General features: G+C 45.7%; 2 protein-coding genes across 3 annotated transcripts in view; both read left to right on the top strand.

Moving 5' to 3' along the window:
* LOC118206978 (IgGFc-binding protein-like) overlaps positions 1-6,433 on the top strand; it is a 29,918-nt gene extending 23,485 nt beyond the window's left edge. For both annotated transcript variants that reach the window (XM_035380202.1, XM_035380210.1), the window contains exons 22-28: positions 977-1,529; positions 1,940-2,547; positions 2,764-3,337; positions 3,829-4,025; positions 4,539-4,910; positions 5,707-5,978; positions 6,325-6,433. In XM_035380202.1, the coding sequence (XP_035236093.1) occupies positions 977-1,529; positions 1,940-2,547; positions 2,764-3,337; positions 3,829-4,025; positions 4,539-4,910; positions 5,707-5,978; positions 6,325-6,349 (2,601 nt within the window). In that variant the 3' untranslated portion in view covers positions 6,350-6,433. The remainder of the gene's footprint in view (positions 1-976; positions 1,530-1,939; positions 2,548-2,763; positions 3,338-3,828; positions 4,026-4,538; positions 4,911-5,706; positions 5,979-6,324) is intronic.
* A 4,931-nt stretch (positions 6,434-11,364) lies between these two features.
* Positions 11,365-20,659, top strand: part of LOC118207048 (IgGFc-binding protein-like) — a 31,497-nt gene continuing 22,202 nt past the window's right edge. The window contains exons 1-6 of the mRNA XM_035380330.1: positions 11,365-11,414; positions 16,169-17,404; positions 17,783-18,132; positions 18,376-18,645; positions 18,851-19,160; positions 19,798-20,396. Coding sequence (XP_035236221.1) covers positions 11,366-11,414; positions 16,169-17,404; positions 17,783-18,132; positions 18,376-18,645; positions 18,851-19,160; positions 19,798-20,396 — 2,814 coding nt within the window. The 5' untranslated portion in view covers position 11,365. The remainder of the gene's footprint in view (positions 11,415-16,168; positions 17,405-17,782; positions 18,133-18,375; positions 18,646-18,850; positions 19,161-19,797; positions 20,397-20,659) is intronic.

Genomic DNA, 20,659 nt, shown 5'->3' with positions numbered 1-20,659 from the left:
TGCAGGAGTTGAGATGCATTCCTTCAAATGTGGCAGAGGGGTGGCAGTGTTAATGACTGCAAGTGAGCTCTCAGGTTTGATTTAAAATCGGGATACTGTCAGTGTACCCTTGAGCAATGTACTTAACCTGAATTGCTTCACTAAAATATCCTGTTGTATTAATGGACTGTATGAAGTATGTAAGCTGTCTGGTAAAAGGGCATACAATGTAAATTGTCCAACTGCTGTTCTGTTTTTTAGCAGGGTAATCAAATGTTTGTATTTACATAGAGTATTTGGGAGGGTGGAATGTGCACCAATTTACTTGAAGGCTAATTTACTGGAAATAGCTACCTGTGCAGGTTTATTTCTTGTCACAAGTCAATGGAAGATTCAGTCTCTGCCTTAAGTGGCTGCACTGAATCAGTTGTCATTGGACTAATTACCTAAGCTACTCCATTACAATGGAACCAGTGGTCTCAAGGTCACAAAATGGTTGTGCTGTAAGCCATGCAGTGCTGCATAATGCAATTGTTCAAACTCCAAAGGGGACAGGCCTGAGCAGCCATCTTGGATAAACAAAATGTTTTAGTCTTTCTATAAAAGGAGTCCTTAGCCTGTGTGCTGGTTGTTATAGTTATGTTCACCTTCTGGCTCACAGATTTAATCTCTTTGGGCATTTAACATGGTTTGTGCTCCTCAGTTAATGTATTTTTTTTTTTTTAAATCAATTTTTTTCTGAAACTCATTTGCTGCGCACCCCCTCCCACCCCCATGTCAGAAGCTGATCAGTACATCACAAGATGGATATTGTGTGACAGTGGTGTGGAACCTACTGCAGTTAAGAGTAATTGATAGTGCAGCACTTCTGGCAAATTCAGGGAGGAACTAAACCTGCTGAGCCGCCCTGCTGTGAAATGACTGAAGTGAGCACCATTGGTGTGGCTGAAATGACATTTACGATAAATTAGGGCTTTTTTTTAATCCCCTCCTACAGGTGAACGGGCTGTACACACCCTTGCCATACTCTTTCAACAAAGGCCAGATCCTGGCCTACCACTCCCCCTCGTCTGTCGCCATCCAAACAGACTTCGGCCTGCAGGTGGCGGTGTACAGGACCGGCGCGATAACGGTGCTGGTCCCGGGATGGTACAGCTCGGTCCTGCAGGGCATGTGCGGTAAACCCGGGGACCCGAAAGGCGAGCTGGTGACGCGGTCTGGCCGGGCCCGCGACCCGCAGGAGTTCGCCGACGGCTGGAAGACGGGGGCGGAGGGTCACCCGCTGCCCTCGGACCCGAAACGGTGCAGCGCAGAGGAGCAGGACGTGTTTAAGGACGTTCACTACTGCCACGTGCTGCTGGACAAGCAAGGCCCGTTCAAAGAGTGCATCGCCGGCCTGGACCCTCAGCTCTACTTCGACAGCTGCTTGGCGGACACCTGCGCGCACGACGGCCACCCCACCGCGCTCTGCAACGCCATCGGCGACTACGCCACCGCCTGCCAAGCAGCTAGCCTCACCGTGCGCCAGTGGAGGAGCGATACCTTCTGTGGTGAGAACCACGGGGCCGGGGTCCGTTTGGGTGGGGAAATGTTGGTATTCAGGGTGATGCTCCAATGCTAGGTCTTCCCTCCTTTCCCTCGTGACTTCTCTCTGCTCTAAGAGAGCATGCATGCTCAGTCGACCTCGATTTGCACAGGGTGGGTCGGTATATTTTCAAGTCTGAATTTCCACATTGACGAGAGGAGGTTAGTCTTTCCTGCCGTCTGCTGTGTAGATCAGATGAAAGCAGTTTTCAGAAGTGACCGACTGCTGGTGGAGGGGCTGAGCTTGGTGCTTGGGGGGGATGGATTGGTGGGGAATGATGGTTTTGGGTGTGGTGCTGGAAGGGGGGAGGTTTGGTTAAGGTTTGGGGGTGGGGGCAGAGCTTGAGTGGGTCTGAGGCGCTTTTCCTTCCTCCAGGGGCGGCCTGTCCTGTGAACAGCCACTACGAGCTGTGCGGGCCCAGCTGTCCGTACGCCTGCTCCGGATCCCTCAGCTGGGCGGCCTGCAGCAGTCCGTGCCAGGAGGGCTGCCAGTGCGACTCCGCCCTCAAAATCGACGCCGACAGACTCGTCCTCAGCGACGGCGCGTGCGTGCCGTACGCAGAGTGCGGCTGCCAGTACAAGGGGCAGTACTACCCCAGCGGCACCTTCGTCCTGGGTGCCCGGTGCCAGGAGAAGTGCCACTGTGGCGCGGGACACAAAATGGTGTGCTCCTCGCCCGGCTGCGGAGACCTCGAGACCTGTGCGGTGGAGGCGGGCGTCGCCAAGTGCGTGCCGGCCCACCCCGGCACGTGCCAGGTGCTGGGCGGCTTTGGGTACATCACCTTCGACGGCTACGCGTTGGCCCATCACGGAATCTGTACCTACGTTCTCACGCAGTCGAAGACGTCTGCCCTGCCTCCCTTTAAAGTGCTTGTGAGCGTAGAGCGAGTGGAGAACGCACTCGATGACCCACTTAAGGCGATCGTCTTGATTCTGGATGAAGATAAAGTGGAGCTTTTCCCTGGAATTCTTTGGAAAGTCAGGGTGAGTGGTTGCTGCTTTAAAAGTTGCAAGTTCAATTCCCAGGTAGGTCATGGCTGTTGTACCTTTTGAAAGGTGCTTAACCTGAATTGCTTCAGTAAAAATATCCAGCTGTATAAATGGATACTATGTAAAAATGAGAATCTTGTAAGTCACTCTGCATAAGAGCATCTGCTAAATGCCTGTAATGTAGCTATGAAAAGTAACTTTAATTTTCAGGTCAACCAAGAAGATTTCACCTTACCCATGAACATTAACAACAGTGCAATAAAGGCTTACCAAGATGGCGGCAGCAGTGTCCTAGAGACTGACTTCGGACTGCAGATTCGCTTCACCTCAACGCTCTACGTCCAGGTCATCGTACCACCGGGCTACTCTGGCGCCACCTCTGGCCTGTGTGGGAACTACAACGGCAACGCTGCAGATGACCTGAACCCTGACCCCCATTCCAAGCAGCCGGCAGGCAGCCCCTCCGCCTTCCTGGAGAGCTGTGCCGAGGCGGCACCGGGCCAGCAGTGCGCCCTGGACTGTGTGGCTAACTGCGGGCCTTGCTCCGGCGTTTCGGAGCGGAAGGGGCACGCCAGCGACCCCTGCGACCTCCTCACCTCCACCAGCGGCCCGTTCAGCCGCTGCTGCAACGCGGTGCCCGTTCAGCCTTACCACGACGCGTGCGTGCGAACCCGCTGCTCCACTTCCAGGAGACAGGAGGCGCTGTGCTTGTCCCTGGAGGCCTACGCCGCAGCCTGCCGGGCCAAGGGAATCCAGGTGGACGCCTGGAGGGAGCCGGGCTGCCGTAAGTGCCCATGTCGGAACGGTCAATTTTACTGGAGTACAGTAGATCTACTGAATGTATGTGAAACATTAACAGGAATCGAATGTATGAATGAAACTGCTGAACTGACGCTGACCGTTTTACAGTGTAGGAGCTCCGGAGGGGGCAGATGAATGGTTGTGGTGTGCTGATGCAAGCGCAAATGTTAGGTCTCCCTGGGCTGGCACTGATTCCATTGTGACTGGTTTAAACCCGATTGTTGCTGAACCCTAGCTTTAGTGGTGGTTAATCCACGTTCAATGTACTGAACATGTGTCGTTGCTAAAGACCTACATTTCTAAATTTGGTTAGAAAACTGTTTAGTCTTTACTGTAAAGACATCACAAGACTACTATGGTCAAAAAATTAGAGGAAAGGGAATCCCATCCCTTTATGTTGGGTTCTGGAGTGATTTCTTGCATACGGATTATGGCGGGCATTGTGCACAGCCAGTGTGTTTTGTTTCTCTCTAGGCCTTCAGTGCCCGGACCAAAGCTACGCCAGCAGCCTTGTTGATTCGTGTTCCAGTACCTGTCCTGAGATGATCACTCCTGGCCTGTGCAAGCGGCGCTCTGAAGGCTGCCAGTGTAATGGCAGTTCAGTTTTCAACGGCGACGTGTGTGCGCGGGTCAGGCAGTGCGGATGCGTGCATCGTGGAAGATACATCAAGGTGACCGTTTCCTTCCACACATGAAATATGCAGAAACTGTACCATATTAGCCAGGACGATTTGTATGCCAGCCAGAGAAGGTTTGATGCTTCAGTAAATTGCACCTTCAGTCTTGTGCACTTGGGGTGTTTAATTCAATTGGCGCTCTGCTTGGCTGTGTCATCTGGAGGTGATTATCTGTCTGTACTCCGCTAAACTGGATGTTGCTGCATTAAGATGGAGCTTACAAAATACAGGTGGAAGCTCCAAATTGAGGGATGGGTGGAAATGTTTTTAATTTAAAAAGAGTTCACAAGGAATTGTTAGCCCTATAAAATGCACCAAGTTTAAATGCTTCAGTTCTGTACTATTGCCTTTCTCCAATTCTCAATTTTAAAAAATTGATCCCAAAATGCACCTAGGGAAAATGGGTGGTCATGCAGCCAGTCAGTGTGTTCCTCTAAGAATTGTATACATTTTGTCTGATCAATGGCTGTAGACTGATTTGTAGAAATGTTTGTACCTTCTCTTCAGAATAAGGAGTTCTTCTATGCCAAAGGCTGCACTAAGAGGTGCTGGTGTGAGCCACTGGGGGGTGCGGCCTGCGCCCAAACCTCCTGCAGCTCTGGACTGCAGTGCCTGCTCAAGGACGGGGCGTGGGGTTGCCACGGCGACGTGGGCGTCTGCCAGGTCCGGCCCGACCTTTCGTTCAGGACCCTGGACGGCCTCGAGTCGAACCTGCGGCCCGACGAAGCCTTCAACCTGGCTTCCTGCTGCGACCGCCAGTGCGACCTCTGGTTCCAGCTGGTCCTCTTCCGAGGTCTCTGCGCAGGGAGTCGCGCGGTCAACGCGCTGCAGCTGCTCCTGCACGGGGCCACCGTGGTCGTTCAGAACGGGGTGGTGTACGTAAGTACGGCCGCGGGTTCGAGCTGGATGCCGAGTGGCTGGCGCAGTCCACTGGGGTGATGTCCCCCCCCCCCCCCCGCTTTGCCAATTCGGGTCCCCGTGCTTTCATCTGTAAGGAACGACGAACTGGTGAAATCATGTGGAAAAATCGAATTCACTGCTTTCTATTGCCTCTTTGTCTGTTACAATCCATTTTGGCTTTTACTGCTACCCTCTTGAGGAGGCTAAAATATTGATTTATCTTTGGAGCACAAGATCATCTTTCCTTCTGTGGAGGGTGTGGGGTTGGGGTTGGGGTTGGGGGGGGGGGGGGGGGGGGGGACAATCCCTTGCTGGAATTAATTTACCTCAATTCCCAGCATTCAACAGCCCAATTGAATTGCTTGCTTAGGTGTTGGGAGTGTAGCCTGTTGCTCTCTGGCTGCTATTGTGACTTTATATAAAATAAAAATGTTGGTAGTTATGAACACATGGTCATTCACAGCTGTACTGCAGATTGCTTTGCTTAGAATGAAATGCTTCAAATTCATCATTGCTTGTGGGGGCTTGAGTGGCGGTCACTAACTCCTCACCCATGCAGAACATTTTCTCTCCCCATATGGAGTTTTAACATTGGCATTCAATTACCCAAATGACTAGCTGCTTGAACTTTTTCTTTTTTATACATAACTGTTCCACTGCCTCAATGATTAGTGCTAGCCCTGTTTTGCTGATTTATCAAATTTGTTGTCTTTCTGAGATCATGTGCACATGCTTGCAGCGGCTTTCCTCCCACTGAGATTCTGACTCTTGGCAGGTGGACGGGGACCTGGTGTCCCTCCCCTTCTCCTTGTCCTCGGGAGTTTCTGTAAGCCGGATCTGGGACTGGCCGGAGGTCAGGGTTGTGGTGAGGAAGGGTTCGGGGGCCCAGCCAGACCTGGAGCTGGAGGCCAGCACATCAGGAAGTGTGTGGGTGAGGCCGTCTTCGGTGTATTCTGACAAGCTGTGCGGCGCGTGCGGGAACTACAACGGTCTGGCTTGTGACGACCTCCCCCATTCCAAAAACTGGACCATGAGCTTAAATGGCTGGTAAGGCTCATAAGGAACCACTGATGACTGGAGGGAAATGCTAAATGTGTTTTAATAGACGCACGTTATGTGACATACTGTTGCGTTGTCGCAATAGTAGTGCTGTGATTTTGGTTGTGATAGAAGTGGTATGATTTATTTGTAAATTAAAGCTTGGTATTTGGTGTCGGTACTAGTAGCATTTGTATTGGCATTGGCACAGTATGTGTATTGGTAGTAATGATCTAAAGAACTTGCCCATTTGCACTAACTTCTAGAAGTGATGCAGCTGCACTTGACCTTGCAAAATACTTGAATTTTTCTCTTCTCTCTTCTCTCTCTCCCCCCCCCCCCCCCCCCCCTACAGTGGCTTTGGAGACTCAGGGCTTTGAAACCCAGCTGGCTGATGTACTTTGACCATGTGTGCACTGTTCTGTGAATCTGCTCCTACAGTGCAATAAAGATTTTAAACCCATGCCCAGCAGTGTCCCTCTAATGTCCTGCCTCTGTCATTAGTCCAAATGAATGGAATTTGATTGGTTTGATCGGTTAATCCAGCTTTGGTTTCCCACTTGTTGACTTTACATCTTATTTTGAATGCTCCCAAAAGAACATTTAAAACTGTCAACATTTTGACCTACAGCTTTTTCTTGGGTATAGCTTGAACATGAAACAAGATGCTATAACTGCTCATAAGGAAAAGGTAGATCCTCAAGATTCTGATTTATGTAAATGGTGACTGACATCTCACACGGAATAAATACCAAATGGTGATATGCATTTGAAGCAACAAATTTAGTGGCAAATACCTCCTTGGATTACATATCCTCTTAATGGCGGATCTTCAGCTGAATGTGAATGCACTGCCAAGAGGCATTCTCTGGAAAAGCAATCTCTCAAACAATTCCCATGTAATGGGTACTTATGAGCTTTTAAACAAATATTTGTACAGTATGTAGTCTTAAATCCCATTCATATCTGACACCTGGTCATAAGACTTGCCTGGGACCTGTCAAAATGAAATGGCACCATGTTCAGAGTAATTTGTCTTACATTCTGCAAGTGGGGGGGAAAAAAGCTTGTTTGTTCCGCTGTCTAACCTAGATAATATAAGACTTGGAATTGATTTTAATTGAAATACTAATCATTTGCTGAGTGGGCTGACGTGCATTCAAAACCACCTGAGTGTACGCTTGCATGACTGCAGTGTTTTGTTTCCTTAAATCTTGTAAATCTGAGCCCGCATTCCCGCCGTCAAATTCACTCCGGTTCAGCACGACAGCACTGCATATTATCACGACCCGTTGCTAGGAGCATTCACAAACCAAAGCCAGCACAAGCCTACAACTCGTACTATGAACTTGAACAAGTGGCAGTAGGTTTCCTATCAAATTCAGTATGAATAAACAGACTAGCTGTCCAACTTATCACTAGCTTTGAGTTATGTAAACGTACGTGTAATTGATGAATCACTTCACAAATTCATGTGTGGAGCACTCAAGTCAAATTGGTTTTTATTTCAAACTAAGTGGCAGAATCTATGCAGTGCACAGGTACCAAAAGTCTGAGGACTCTACCAACACTTTCATTAAGGACTAATACAACTGTTACTCTGTTTATACTTATTCAAGGATACACTTCCAAAAAAAAAAGCGTGTAGCTGTTTATACGAGCACTAGCTCAAGTGATGGATGGTTTTTTACTTGCTAATAGCCACAAAATTTTCACATTGAGCTTTAAGAACATTAAGTGTGACAACATATAGAGAAATCCTTAGCTTACGGTGGACGAACCAGATATCCACATGGCTTCCCGTTTCATACAAGCGGTTTTCCATAAGTGTTCCTGGGCTATCATATTTGCATTATTCCTTCATTAACAATGAAAACGACCAGGACTCAGCAGTGACCTCTGACCTTTGACCCCCACTGTATCTTTGCTTGATCTACTTGAGAACTTCAAGTCACGCAAGTCTTTATATTGCTCATCGTTGCCCCATCGGGTTGGACTGCAGAGGCGGATTGATGAGATGAGCGACCTTCGATGGGCCTCCTTCGGATGATTTTGACTAATCAATATAGCAAACCGCAAAACTGACCTGTTCATGAAAAATGACGATCGCCCAACCCAAGATCATGGCATGCCACCCTTTAATGTGTACATGGGTTTCGGTTGTTTTCTTGGGGATTCTTTTTTTTTTTTTTCCTTTTGTGAAGAATGAACTGCGATCAAATATTTTTTTACTGTGTCATGCTTTATTTAGTTACGGGTTGCCTTCCCCAAATAAAACATCAGCGTATTTTACTTGGACGTTATCGAAAAGGTATAGCCCAAGCCTTTTATTATTCTGCTAACTCCTTCCACCCTCTACATCAACAGAGACCATAATCTACTGTTAACAATTTAGATTTTTTTTTTTTTTTTTTTTGATACGGCATGTAGCAGAATTCCTCTCCACCTCATGTAGGCTCTGGACCGAGTCGTTCCCCGATATCTCGCACTGGAAGGAAACTGCTTTTGCTTTACGATTTTAAAAAATACTTTGGTGGTGTGCTGTCATGTTGGGAGGCTAGTTGCACCATTCTCCAAGTGCTCTTTAAATGCACCGGTTCATGATGAATCAACTACTGTCCCTCTTGACCTGGTTTGAGTGTCTTTTTACCCAACTTCTGTAAATGATACGAAGTAACCCCAACCCCCACCCCCCAACACAATTATGTGTCGTTGCATGCGGCGCCACTTCAACTGGACAAAGAGGTCGCGCAATTGACACTCTTGGCTGGGAGTTTTATGCACATCGTGCCAGTCGATGTCATCACACCTGCGTGCAGATGCGGTGCTGAAGGCCGTGGTGGTGGTTTAAAGGTAGACCCGTTTAACGCAGTTTCACCCCGCATAGGGGTGTCCATAGGCCACTCCTGGAGTTCCTGGAGGGCTGCGCCAATCTGCATACGTTGTGGTTTCCTTGCAATCGGCAACCAGTTCGGTTGTATGGACCTCGCTGGGCTACAGAAGACGTTGTAGATGTGGACACCTCTGTTAACCTACAGGTTTTTTCAGGGTCGGAGTTCAGTGGCTATCCCATTTCTTTGCAATGGTTTTTTTCCTCTGAGCGTCGCTGCCCATTTCCGCGACGGGATCGGCCGCCCGTCCCTCTCCGTGGAGAGTAAATAAGAACGCCCTCCTGCAGAAGCGAGTCTCGCTCCGTTGCACATAAATGGAGAAATATTGAGCCGATTAATTGATCTAACATTAAACTAATATTTAAATGAATTATACGATTAGCAATAACCTGGGCATGAGGCATGTTTCCCTTAAATGCAAATAAGCTTTGCCTACGCCATAAATCAACTGCAGGAGCTGTCCTTAAACAATACAGTGTGAATAACAGACTGGGCAGTTAAGTGCCAAATATCTTCAACCTTCATTGTTGCAATTTAGGCTCTATCGATCCGAAATGGCATATGGCTGCCAAAATATCTTGGATTTACTCTTGAAGTTAAAATATATCAAAGCCTGCAGGGGAAATCCACACATTTAAACCTTAAAATGGCAATTTAACACGTTCTTCTAGTCAAAAACCTGAAACTGGTGGTTGCACAAACACGAGTAGGCCTTTTTTTTTTTTTTTACCCAGCTCTGACTGAAAACTTTTCAATGTTCTTTTCTGATCTGACCGTACCGTAAATGATTCCATACTCTCAAAAAGAAAACTGAGAAACGGTGTTTTGGTTGTGGAAGACAGCGATGTTTAAGTCAACCGTGGAGAGTTACCTCCTTGACCTTGCATAATGGAGCCCAGAGGCCATACCTCCCTGAAACGCGCTTTTCTCCGCTACTTGGTTGGATTGTAAAGAGAAGAAACGGGCTGATTTCACGACGGGTTTTCCGCCGGAGAGCAGATGTTCAGTTGTCTTCTACCACCGTGTCGTCAGGGCCTGTGATGCGGGGGCCGCGCCGAGAAGGACAAGTGACCACAGTGGCCGCATGTAGCTACTAGTCCCTGCCGTCTGTTCCGTATTACCGGTGCTCCCACGTATTTGCCGAACCCCTTCGGGGACAGATCAAGCACCGTTTCGTTACACCCGCTATCCTTCATAAATAAGGCTTTGCTGGAGGCTGGAAATGTACAGTCCATTGGCCTACATGTGAAACCGCAGCAGACACTGGGGACAGGACTGAATTAAATTAAAGTAGCCAGCTACTGATCTGCCCTCCTGAATGTTTTTGGTCAGATTAGGTGCATGCGTCCCGTTTTAGATGCTGTGATTCAACCTGTGTGGTACACACACACACACACATATTGAAAAAATATAAAAAAAGAATATATCAAAAGAGTATATATATATATATATATATATATATATATATATATTCTTTTTAAAAATCTACCTACTAAACCCTTCAAAAAAAAAAAAAACTAGACTGCAGTCTTATGTTCAAATTTCATCTTCATTAATACCATCTTAAGACTTGTCTGCAAGATACACATGCAACTCCTTCTGTTAGAATGTCTTGGTTGGGTGTCATTTTATTCTCGATTTGGAGAACATCACTGTCCCTGTATGAGGATTTTACGTCCTGGTATATTTTCTCTGATCGTAATGCTACGTTCCAGAGCAACATGATATTAGATATGTATAAAGATATAAAGAATCTTTATCAAGTATCTGAAGTTATATAATGTTTTGCCCCTAGAAAAAAAATCCAGTTCAATTTGTCTGAATTCAAAGGGAGGCTTCTTAATTCCACACTGAATAGAGGGGTATTTGACATTGCTCATGTGTTCATATTTGGCAAGTGTTGCTCATGTGTTTGCTCTTTGTGAACACATATCTTATCTAACGACATTGGACTGGTGTCAATTCTAAGTTCAAATAGAAATTGTGTTACTGCCCCAGTGGCAACTTTACTGGCACCGTTCACTCGAGATGCGGAGTGTGTTAACAGGTAGTGTGTTTATAAGGCATACTTGTCTTTTGGAGACACTGATGTTCAAGCATTCTGATTGGATGCCAGGACACGACCAGGTGTGTATTTAAGGATGGCACGCAAGGGGTTTTGTCACATCAGCGGGCCCTCTTCAAGTGAGTATGCTTCCTTTCTTGCTGTTGCAGTCCATTCTATTTAATTCATTCAAATTCTGTAGTTATAACACCTAATTTTATTGTACAATGTTTCAATATTCATGTCTGTTTTTTAATTTTTTTTTAAAGAATTGCTTCACCTTCATGAAACGTATTATACATTAAACAACTTTAAGTCAGGACTTGTGTGACTTTAGGTTTCGGCAGTGTAGCAGTGTTCAGGTCTATACTGACAGGGTATAAGTGTCCTTAAATTATACATCTCTTGGTAGTTACTGATGGTGAACAGGGACATTAATACGTTGTTCATGTGTTTCAGCCATGGGGACCAAACTGTTACTGCCTTGTTTTCTGGCTCTGCTGTCATGTGGTAAGTGAAATATACATGTTTTAATTGGCAGTAGTCTACTGGATAACACTGTAAATTCTTACTGTTTGATTCTCTGCAATGAGACTAGTTTAGTGCAACAAAACTTGCATAAGGCCCACATTATACGCTTGTTGCTGGACCTGACAACTTCATTGACAAATGAGTCTATTTCATTATTTATTGAAATGGGTTTTTACTCCAGCTGTCTGTGAGGAATAGGGGAAATTCAAATAGTGATAAAATAAATAATTCCATTGAAGCCAACAGGGAAAACCCATAATGGAATCTTTTATAATAATTTCATAATAATATATAAAGTGTTTTCTGTAAAGAATGTTACACTTTTTCATGCGTTTTAAGTCCGCATTGTCATGGTTGCTGCATTTTTTCAGTTTGGTAATTTTCTATTCTGGGTCGAAATTGAAGTTGGTCGTAAGTGTAGTTTTATTCATTTAGAAATATTATGCCGTGAGGGAATTTATGAAACATGCAGGGGAAATTTATGAACACTGTTATTTATTTAGTTATTAAAATATTATTTGATGCATTATTGCAGATCAGAGGAGAGCAAAAATCTTTGAGTTCCACCTCATTAAATTTTAATACACTCCATCAAAATCACTGAATATCATTCAATAAGTCCTGGCTAGCAATCTGGTATAATGAGCAAAAAATCTGAACATTGTTTGAAATTTTGTGCTTATAATGAGCAAAACTGCATGGAATAATGTGGTTCATTTTATGAAAACCGGCGTGTGAAAAAATAAATGAGTTGTATCATAAAAAAAAAACGATTTAGGTGAAATCATACGTATCTGTTCACTTTAATTTATAGATAGGATAAATTAAGCATCCTCTCGTAAATTTGGGGCTAGCACACTGGATCTAGTGTTGTCCAGGGATGGGAGGGCTTCAGGTGGCAGGCTTGGTCAGATCCCAATGCGCACCGGCGACCCTGCTGGTCGATCATGCGCAGCTCAACTGACACACCTAACCAGGAGTGTCCGGGTGAAATTCCAAAATGATATCATTTAGAGGTTCACACACCATTGGGCCCCCCCTCCCCCTCCCCCTCCCCCTCCAGGGAATAGGACACCATACCCAGTTGTGTCCCCTCTGATGACCCATGACAGCCCTGCACATTGATATTACAGGCATTTAGCAGACGCCCTAATCCAGATCGACTTCCACAACTTCTTTACATTGCATCCATTTATACAGCTGGATACACACTGAGCTGGTTAAGTGCCTTGCTCAAGGGTACAGCGGCAGTGTTTCAGACTCAAACCTGCGACCTTCAGGTTACAAGACCAACTCCTTACCCATGATACTACACTGCCCCCCCTGCCAACTGACAGGCACCTGAAGTGTGTTTCCTTCTCACTCGTCTCTGCTGGCTCCACTCACGTAATGTAGTTTGAAGAGAAGCACTGGCCAATGTCACATGCATCAGAGGAGAGTGCATGTGCGTCTGTACTCTCCTAAATAGCAGAGATTGTGACACGGAGTGCTGGTATTGGTCATTCCCGAGGATAAAAAGGGAGGAAATCATTTAAACAAGACCAGGTCAAAACCTAGTATACGGCTGGACCGGCCGACCAATGGTGTAACTTCAAAACTCGGCCGACCAATGGTGTAACTTCATCACTCAGTCACTCAGTCACAGACATTCGCGTTTGTAGGGCTGGCCCCGCTGTTGCGGTCCAGCCAAAAATGGACATTCATTAGTTCAATCTGAAATCCCAAACAATTTTTTTTGCCTTTAAAAAAAAAAAAAAAAAAAAAACACAATTAAGAGAACACGTCTGATTTTTGTATGAATTTGTTATTAATTATATTCAATAATAGTACATTGTTTGCACAGTCATACAGGAACAATGGTACACTACGGCAGATCCATATTTATGGATGTGATTGAAAATGAAAGTCAGTCTGTCACTGCAGTCTAACGTTAACATTGAGTCCATCGTATTTTCATCCTTTTCCATGTGGTTATTTTGCATCTTAAACTTAAAGGGCGTTGGTTTGTTGAGGGTAAAAACAATTGAATTGTCGACTTCTCTCCAGAAACTAAACCAGAGGTGGATGAGATGCAGTTAAGAACTCTGCAGACCAATTTCACAGAATATTGAATTTGGTAACACATACTACAGTTCTCTGCAGTGTCAATTTGTCGAGTCCTCTGACCTCCTTGTTCTTTGCACTGGTGCTCGTAAAATAATGTGCACACGGCTGACTGCCTCCTTTGTGACCATTTATCGGCCCGTCAAATGCGTGTGCAAATTTGGTGTCTCCACCTGAAGCTGTGCATTGTGGGATTTTAAATGAGAAAGGACTGCATACAGGAGCATGCACCTGCTGCTCGAGTGCACTCCAGCGGCATTAAAATAGAGATTTGGGACCGCAAAGTCCTTGACAGTTATTTATATTAAATTTCTGTTGAGTTAGAACCATTATACTTTGTCTGTAGTACAGCACAGAAATAATTGAAATGTTACATGAGGGACTAATGTAGTGGTGCAGTGTGTCCATTCCCCTGAAATAAAGAATCAAACATATTTATTAAAAACCCATTGCGCTGTCCAATTGGATTTGAAGCAAACTGAGCTATTTTAGAAGTGTTATTGATTAAATGATTATTTGGTGCTTGTACCAAACACTGTATGATGACCACAGTGTACAGTGCACTTTGCTCCTAGTTTCATCCCCTGTGTAATTTAAAGTGGATGTCCTTAATCATTCAGTTTTGGTGGATTTGGCAACATCTGTGGTGATTGGTGGTCAGAAAACGTTAGTTTTCACACTCCAAATACCTTAGGTCTAAGCTATTACTAGAACCATATTGAGTGTTCATTTTTCTTATAAGATAAACCCGTGGTAGCATATTTTGGAGAAAGAAGAGTGCCTAGAGACACAGCCAATTATGTCATCTGACACGGTAATATTGGGCAACATATCAAACCTAATTTTAAAGATGCTTTTTGTATTTTGGCCACTTGCTGTTTTGCGTTCGGCATGCAAGTTCCCATGCATGCGTCATCACATCTGAATCCTTGGAGGGATTGGCACACCCGGCGACATCAGTGAAAAATAGTGTTTAGAGGAGCAATCACAGAATGCAAAAACATTGAATAGGTATGCTACAAAGATGCCATTGTGAAAAGGTATGAAATATGGCACTTTTTTCATATGGAAAAAAATAAGGATTGATATAAGGCAGATTAATTTATTGCTATTTTTAGGGGATGATTTGACTTCTCAGTTTTAATAATATCTTTGTATGTCTTGACTCACTTGTTCTGTCTGCGTTAACTGTCACTTGTCATTTTCAAATTTAATAGTGACACGTTCTGATATTTGTCTCAACATTTATTCCACTTGATCTCACGTAATCTGTGATTGACATGTGGCAGAAAAGTGGATTGCATTAAACTTTCAGGCCACAGGGACTTTGAGATTTGTGGTTATTATAGATGCTGGTTACTTTGCTTTGCAAGTAGATGTATCAGTTTTTAAACATTATTTATTGAGAACAGACTGATTCCATAATTGACTTATAGCGGGGGACATTTTTAAAGAATAAAAGATGTGAACTGAGATCCTTAGCTATGACTGGGCATGGACTAGTAGTATGTGCAATGCTGTAGGCGTAACGGCTTGTCATGTCTGTGATCTGTGTAGTACGTAGGGGCCGCATTGGCATGGTGTCATGCTTGTTAATGCAGTTTAATTAGTGTGGAATCCTTGTCATTGTTTGGCACCCCACACACTGTATGTTTTTCCTAATTAACAACATGACCCTGAAGAGAGATTCTGGTGCATTTATGCCATGCAGAAAGGCAAACATTTTTACCTGACAATAAGAAAATTCCAGCTGAGGACCAATTAAATTATATATTTAAGGGAAAAAAACGGATGTTCCGCCATTCATTTGAACAAGGTCTACACATTTCGTACGTAGGTTCTTTTAAACGAAAAACAGTACAATATTACAAAAATAGTAAAGAATAAACATTTTAATTTAATGCAGAAGAACGTGAGAAATGGAAAGTGAAAAAGATAAAGAAAGGGAGAGAAATCTTCCTGTACTGAACAACTTTCCGCTCAACTTAGCCTCTTCAGGAAAAAAACAAAAACAAAATCATACCAGTCTTTTCCTACAGTTCATTAAAGCAGAAAAAAAATTAGATTTTGAAGCCATGATGACCGAAGGCATCACTGCAACAATTTACTCGTTCTACCATTATTAGAGTACAACAGGCACACCAATGGCCATTAGCTATCTTTAAATACACTTGAGCTTTGGCCCTACAACTAATCAGAGCATGTCTGCTCCTGGGTCTCCATAGCTAAGGGTATGACCTCAACACACTTAACTTTGTACTGATCTGCTCACACACAATCTGTCACACATTCTCTGATGGTCAAGTTGTACTTCCAAAGTGAAACCAACATTTCACCAAAAGTACAGGGACAATATATACGTGCTCTCCATCATATCTATGACATAAAACTCTTTTATAGAGGAAACACAAAAGGACTGAGAATCATTAAAAAATGTTTGAGTTGCTAGTCAATACCTAGGGATTCATTATCTCAAGGTAAGAGCCTGACATCACTATACTATACTGCAGTATTAAGCCTGATTCAAAATATGTTTTGTTCTACCTTAAGCTTGTCCCAATTTACATCATGTCTGCTTCTGAATGGGGTTGAAAGAGTGTTCATTCATCCTCTCTTTGGGTGTCTTCCAGCACTCTGCCATGCTGGGTTTGCAGGGAAAGAGTTTGCCACAGTCTTCATGCAGAACTACCTGCCAGACTACAAGGATGCCTCTTTCCAGATCCAAATCTCTGCCCTTCACGCCAACACTAAGGTCAAGGTGAGCGTGCCCCAGATGGGCTTCGTCCAGGAGCGGACGCTCGGGGCTGGGGAAGGCACAACCATCCAGATGCCTTCCGATGTGGAGATTTATGGCTCCCAGAAGTCATCTAAAACGGTCCTGATAGAGGCCACCCAGGAAGTGATGGTGCTCTCCCTAAACTCCAAGCTGTACACCGCTGACACCTCGCTGGTCTACCCTGTGACAAAGTGGGGGACGGAATATTATGTCTTCACTCCCTCTACCTCCCCCCTTGGGACTTTCGAAGAATTCTCTGTCACCAACCACAAGCAGCGCAACACGGTCCAAATCTTCCCCCGGGTGCCGGTGAGGTTCCAGGGAGAGACATTTATCCCCGGCAGTACGATCAATGTGGAGCTTGAGCCTTTTGAGAGTCTGCAGATCCAGAGCTACAATGACCTAACGGGCACCCGGGTACTCTCCACTCTCCCGGTGGCAGTCTCCAGTGGCCACACCTGCACCTGGAGGTTCTCCAAGTGCAACCATGTGTATGAACAGCTGCTGCCTGTCCAGAACTGGGGCAAGAATTTCCTGTTGGCACCCATGCGCTTCCAGACCCGCTATGACAGTGTCTATGTACAGGCCTCTCAGACAACTCAGGTGGTGATCAAATCGGGCGGCCAGGACAAGGTGATGCTCCTGAACAAGGGTCAGATTGAAGAGTTCCGCATTGAGATGAACAACGGTGCCCTCATCACTGCCAACCAAGGCATCCAGGTCCTCTACCTGTTCAACGGGGTCCGTGTGAGTGGTTTACTGATGTATGACCCATTCCTCATGACGGTGTTGTCCACAGACTACTTCTGCTCCTCGTACACCCTGAATGGGCAGGCCGGATTTGACAACAAGGCCCTCTTCCTGATCCGTAATAGCGACCTGCCCGGGCTCAGGTTTGACAATGCCCCCCTGCCCAGCAATGTGCAGTTCACACCAATAGGCGGGTCCGAGTTCTCCTGGGCCGAGGTACCCTTCAAGGCGGGGTTTGGCCAACACAGTGCTTCCCAACCTACCGCATCCTTTGGGGTCTACAGCATTGGTGTGAGCCAAATGAATGGCTATGGAGCCCCAGCACTCTGCGGCCAATCAGGTAGGCCCAACATATGACCCCAACATGATGAGACTCCTACTAGCCTCTTTTACTCTCACCTTAAATGTTTCCTTTAGAATGTGAAAGGGATCTGATCTCATCTTTGCTCTCTCTTTCTTATTTACAGTGATCCTATTGCAGTCATGTATTTATCTGTCTTTTATTTAACCAAGCTGATCGACTGGGAACCCAATTTTCATTTTCAGTGATTCTCCAAATGTTAATCACTATGCATTCCCCATCTCTCCCTCTCTGTCCCTCTCTGTCCCTCTCACTTTCCGTCCCTTTCTCCCACTCTCCCTCTGACTCTCTCGCTTTGACACTATCAATGTCACTCTCTTTTTCGGTCTCTATCCTTCTCTCACTCCCTCTCTCCAGGTGGAGGTCCTTCCCCACCTTCCTGCAGTTCCATAACATGCAGCACAGACCAGGAATGCCAGATGAAAGATGGATACCCAACCTGTGTCAAAAAACGCCCGTCAGGCACATGCTGGGCAATGGGCGACCCGCACTACCGCACGTTTGATGGGCGCTACTTCAACTTTATGGGCACCTGCACCTACATCATCGCGAAGAACTGCCAGGCCAATGACGGCCTGCCACCGTTCGAAGTGGAGACTCATAATGAGAACCGTGGGAACATCAGGGTCTCCTATGTGGGCCTGGTCACAGTTAAGGTGTATGGAGTCACCATCAATGTGGCCCGCTCCGAGAATGGACTTGTTAGGGTAAATATGTCTCATTGCATCAATGATCTGTTCATTCATGGGAGTGGTGGGCATAAAAGGCGATAAGCATTTCTGGACTTCTGCTCTCAATTATTTAATGATTATTTAAGTCCAGTTGTTTACATCATCTCACATTTTAGCTATATTCCTTGAAAAGCTCAAGAATGATGGCCAATGACTCTAAACAAGATTATTTTTGTGATTGATCTGATGATGGTTGCTCTGATTTCCAATGTCTTCCAGATTGACTACAGCCTCTACAGACTCCCAGTGGTCCTAAAACAGGATAAGTTGAAGCTGTTCCAGAGGGGGCAATCTGTGGTGATTGAGACGGAGTTTGGCCTGACGGTGCAGTACGACTGGGAGTCTTACATTGTGGTCACCCTCTCAGGTGCCTTTGCCGGCAAAGTGTGCGGCATGTGTGGCAACTTCAATGGCAACCCCAATGACGATTTTGCCACGCCCAGCGGCTCACAGGCACCCAATGCGGTCGACTTTGGCCGCAGCTGGAAGGTTTTTGCATTTTCATATTTATAATTTGTCCATATATGAATTCCTACATGCTCGTTCTATTGGCTAAGCAGCTGAACAGTTATGAAGTTGATTCTATTGGTCTCAGCTTTTCCCCGACTCATTGTTAACCTTGTGTGGTATTCTCTAGTTTATGCTAGGATGGAGATTTTAGGAACATCCATAACCCATGACTTCAACATTACAGGTCCCAGGTCTGGCCGGGGATGTGCTCTGCCGAGACGAGTGCTCGGGACAATGCGAGAAGTGCGAGCACAACCTGCTGAAGCGCTGGGAGGGCGAGGTCTTCTGTGGCCTCCTCACCAGCATCATGGACGGGCCCTTCCGCTTGTGCCACGCCGCCATCGACCCGCACATCTACCTGGAAAACTGCGTGTATGACGTGTGCATGGGCGACGGGCTGAGGCACTTCCTGTGCCAGGCTTTGGAGGGCTATGTCAGTGCCTGCCAGGCAGCCGGCATCAAAGTGTTCGACTGGAGGAACATTGCTCGCTGCCGTGAGTAGCTCTGTTTTTGTACATACATAATTATTTGTGCATTCTACATCATTCACCTGGGCAGTGGCTCAGTCAGATTGGCTTTGCCTACTTTGTAAATGGCTTTTCACAAAAGTAAAACAAATAAGTCATTTTGTGTGCGTGGATGCGCGCAAGTATATACGTGTGTATATGCGTAGCTGCGTGTACATGTGTGTGCATTTAGTCTTCTAGTAGGGTGAACTAGCCATTGTTTAAATTCTGAAAACTGTTGGGAATAGTGTGGTAGCAGGTAACTTGGTGCGTCATTACATTCTTGTGTATCAAGCAGAATGGCAGATCTCTGGTGTCAAGTAGATATTGTGTTTGAATGTATTGCTGCATATTGTTGCGCAGGGTTGGGGGAAATTCCATTTCAATTAAGTAAATTCAGATCATTAATTGAATTGCAATTATTTGAAAAATGCACGTAATGTTCTATGGCCATTTCAGTTTCATTCCTGAACTGAATGAAATGACATGTAGTCAAACCCAACCCCGAACACAATACACAGAAATAAATTCCAATGCAGCATCTTCTTAACAACATTTCTTTTGATCCAGGTTTTATGATTAGTTCCTGTTGCATATTAACCCTCCCATTCTCATGCCTTCCCAGCGGCCAAGTGTCCGGCACACAGCCACTACGAGCTGTGTGGGACTGCCTGCCCTGCCACCTGCGCTGACCCCAGCGCCCCATCCAAATGTAAAGCCCTCTGTGTGGAGAGCTGCACCTGTGACGATGGCTTCCTCCTGAGCGGTGGCAAATGCGTGCCCAAGCAGAGCTGCGGCTGCCCCTACGAAGGCCGGCATATTGCACCCGGAGAGTCCGTCTGGGCAGACGACGGCTGCCACAAACGGTGCTACTGCAACCCCACCAGCAATCAGGTGGAGTGCAAGGACACCGGGTGCAAGGCCGGGGAACAGTGCCAGGTGGTAAACGGCATCAGGGACTGCCACCCGGTGTCCTACAGCACCTGCTCGGCCATCGGCGACCCCCACTACGACACCTTTGACGGGCAACGCTACAACTTCCAGGGCACATGCGTGTACCAGCTGGTGGGCGTTTGCTCCAATGACCCCAGCCTTGTGCACTTCGAGGTGCTGGTGCAGAATGACTTCCGAGGCAGTAGGGTAGTGTCCTTCACCAAGCTGGTAGAGATTAAAGTGTACGGCCTGAGAATCGACATCAGTAAGGAGAACAGTGGGAAGGTCATGGTGAGTCCTTCTCTTTTAAATTTGTGACTACTGATTTGTGCAGGCTAATGCTATCAAATCACACACAAATTCTGCATCATATCATTGTGCTGCTAACATGACCTTCATTTGGCAGACCTCATCCAGAGCAACATAAAATATACCGTAACTCTTCAGTTGCAAAGCAAAATTAAATTCAGATTTCTTTCAGTCTGTTTATTAATTGATAAGCGGATGTTGCAAAAAATATGTAACTGGGTGAGTGTAAAATTGTTTTGTTTTTT

Source organism: Anguilla anguilla, chromosome 1 (genome assembly GCF_013347855.1).
Source record: "Anguilla anguilla isolate fAngAng1 chromosome 1, fAngAng1.pri, whole genome shotgun sequence".
Taxonomy (NCBI): domain Eukaryota; kingdom Metazoa; phylum Chordata; class Actinopteri; order Anguilliformes; family Anguillidae; genus Anguilla; species Anguilla anguilla.
The sequence above is the reverse complement of the archived record's forward strand: the minus strand, read 5'-3'. Positions and strand labels throughout refer to the sequence as shown.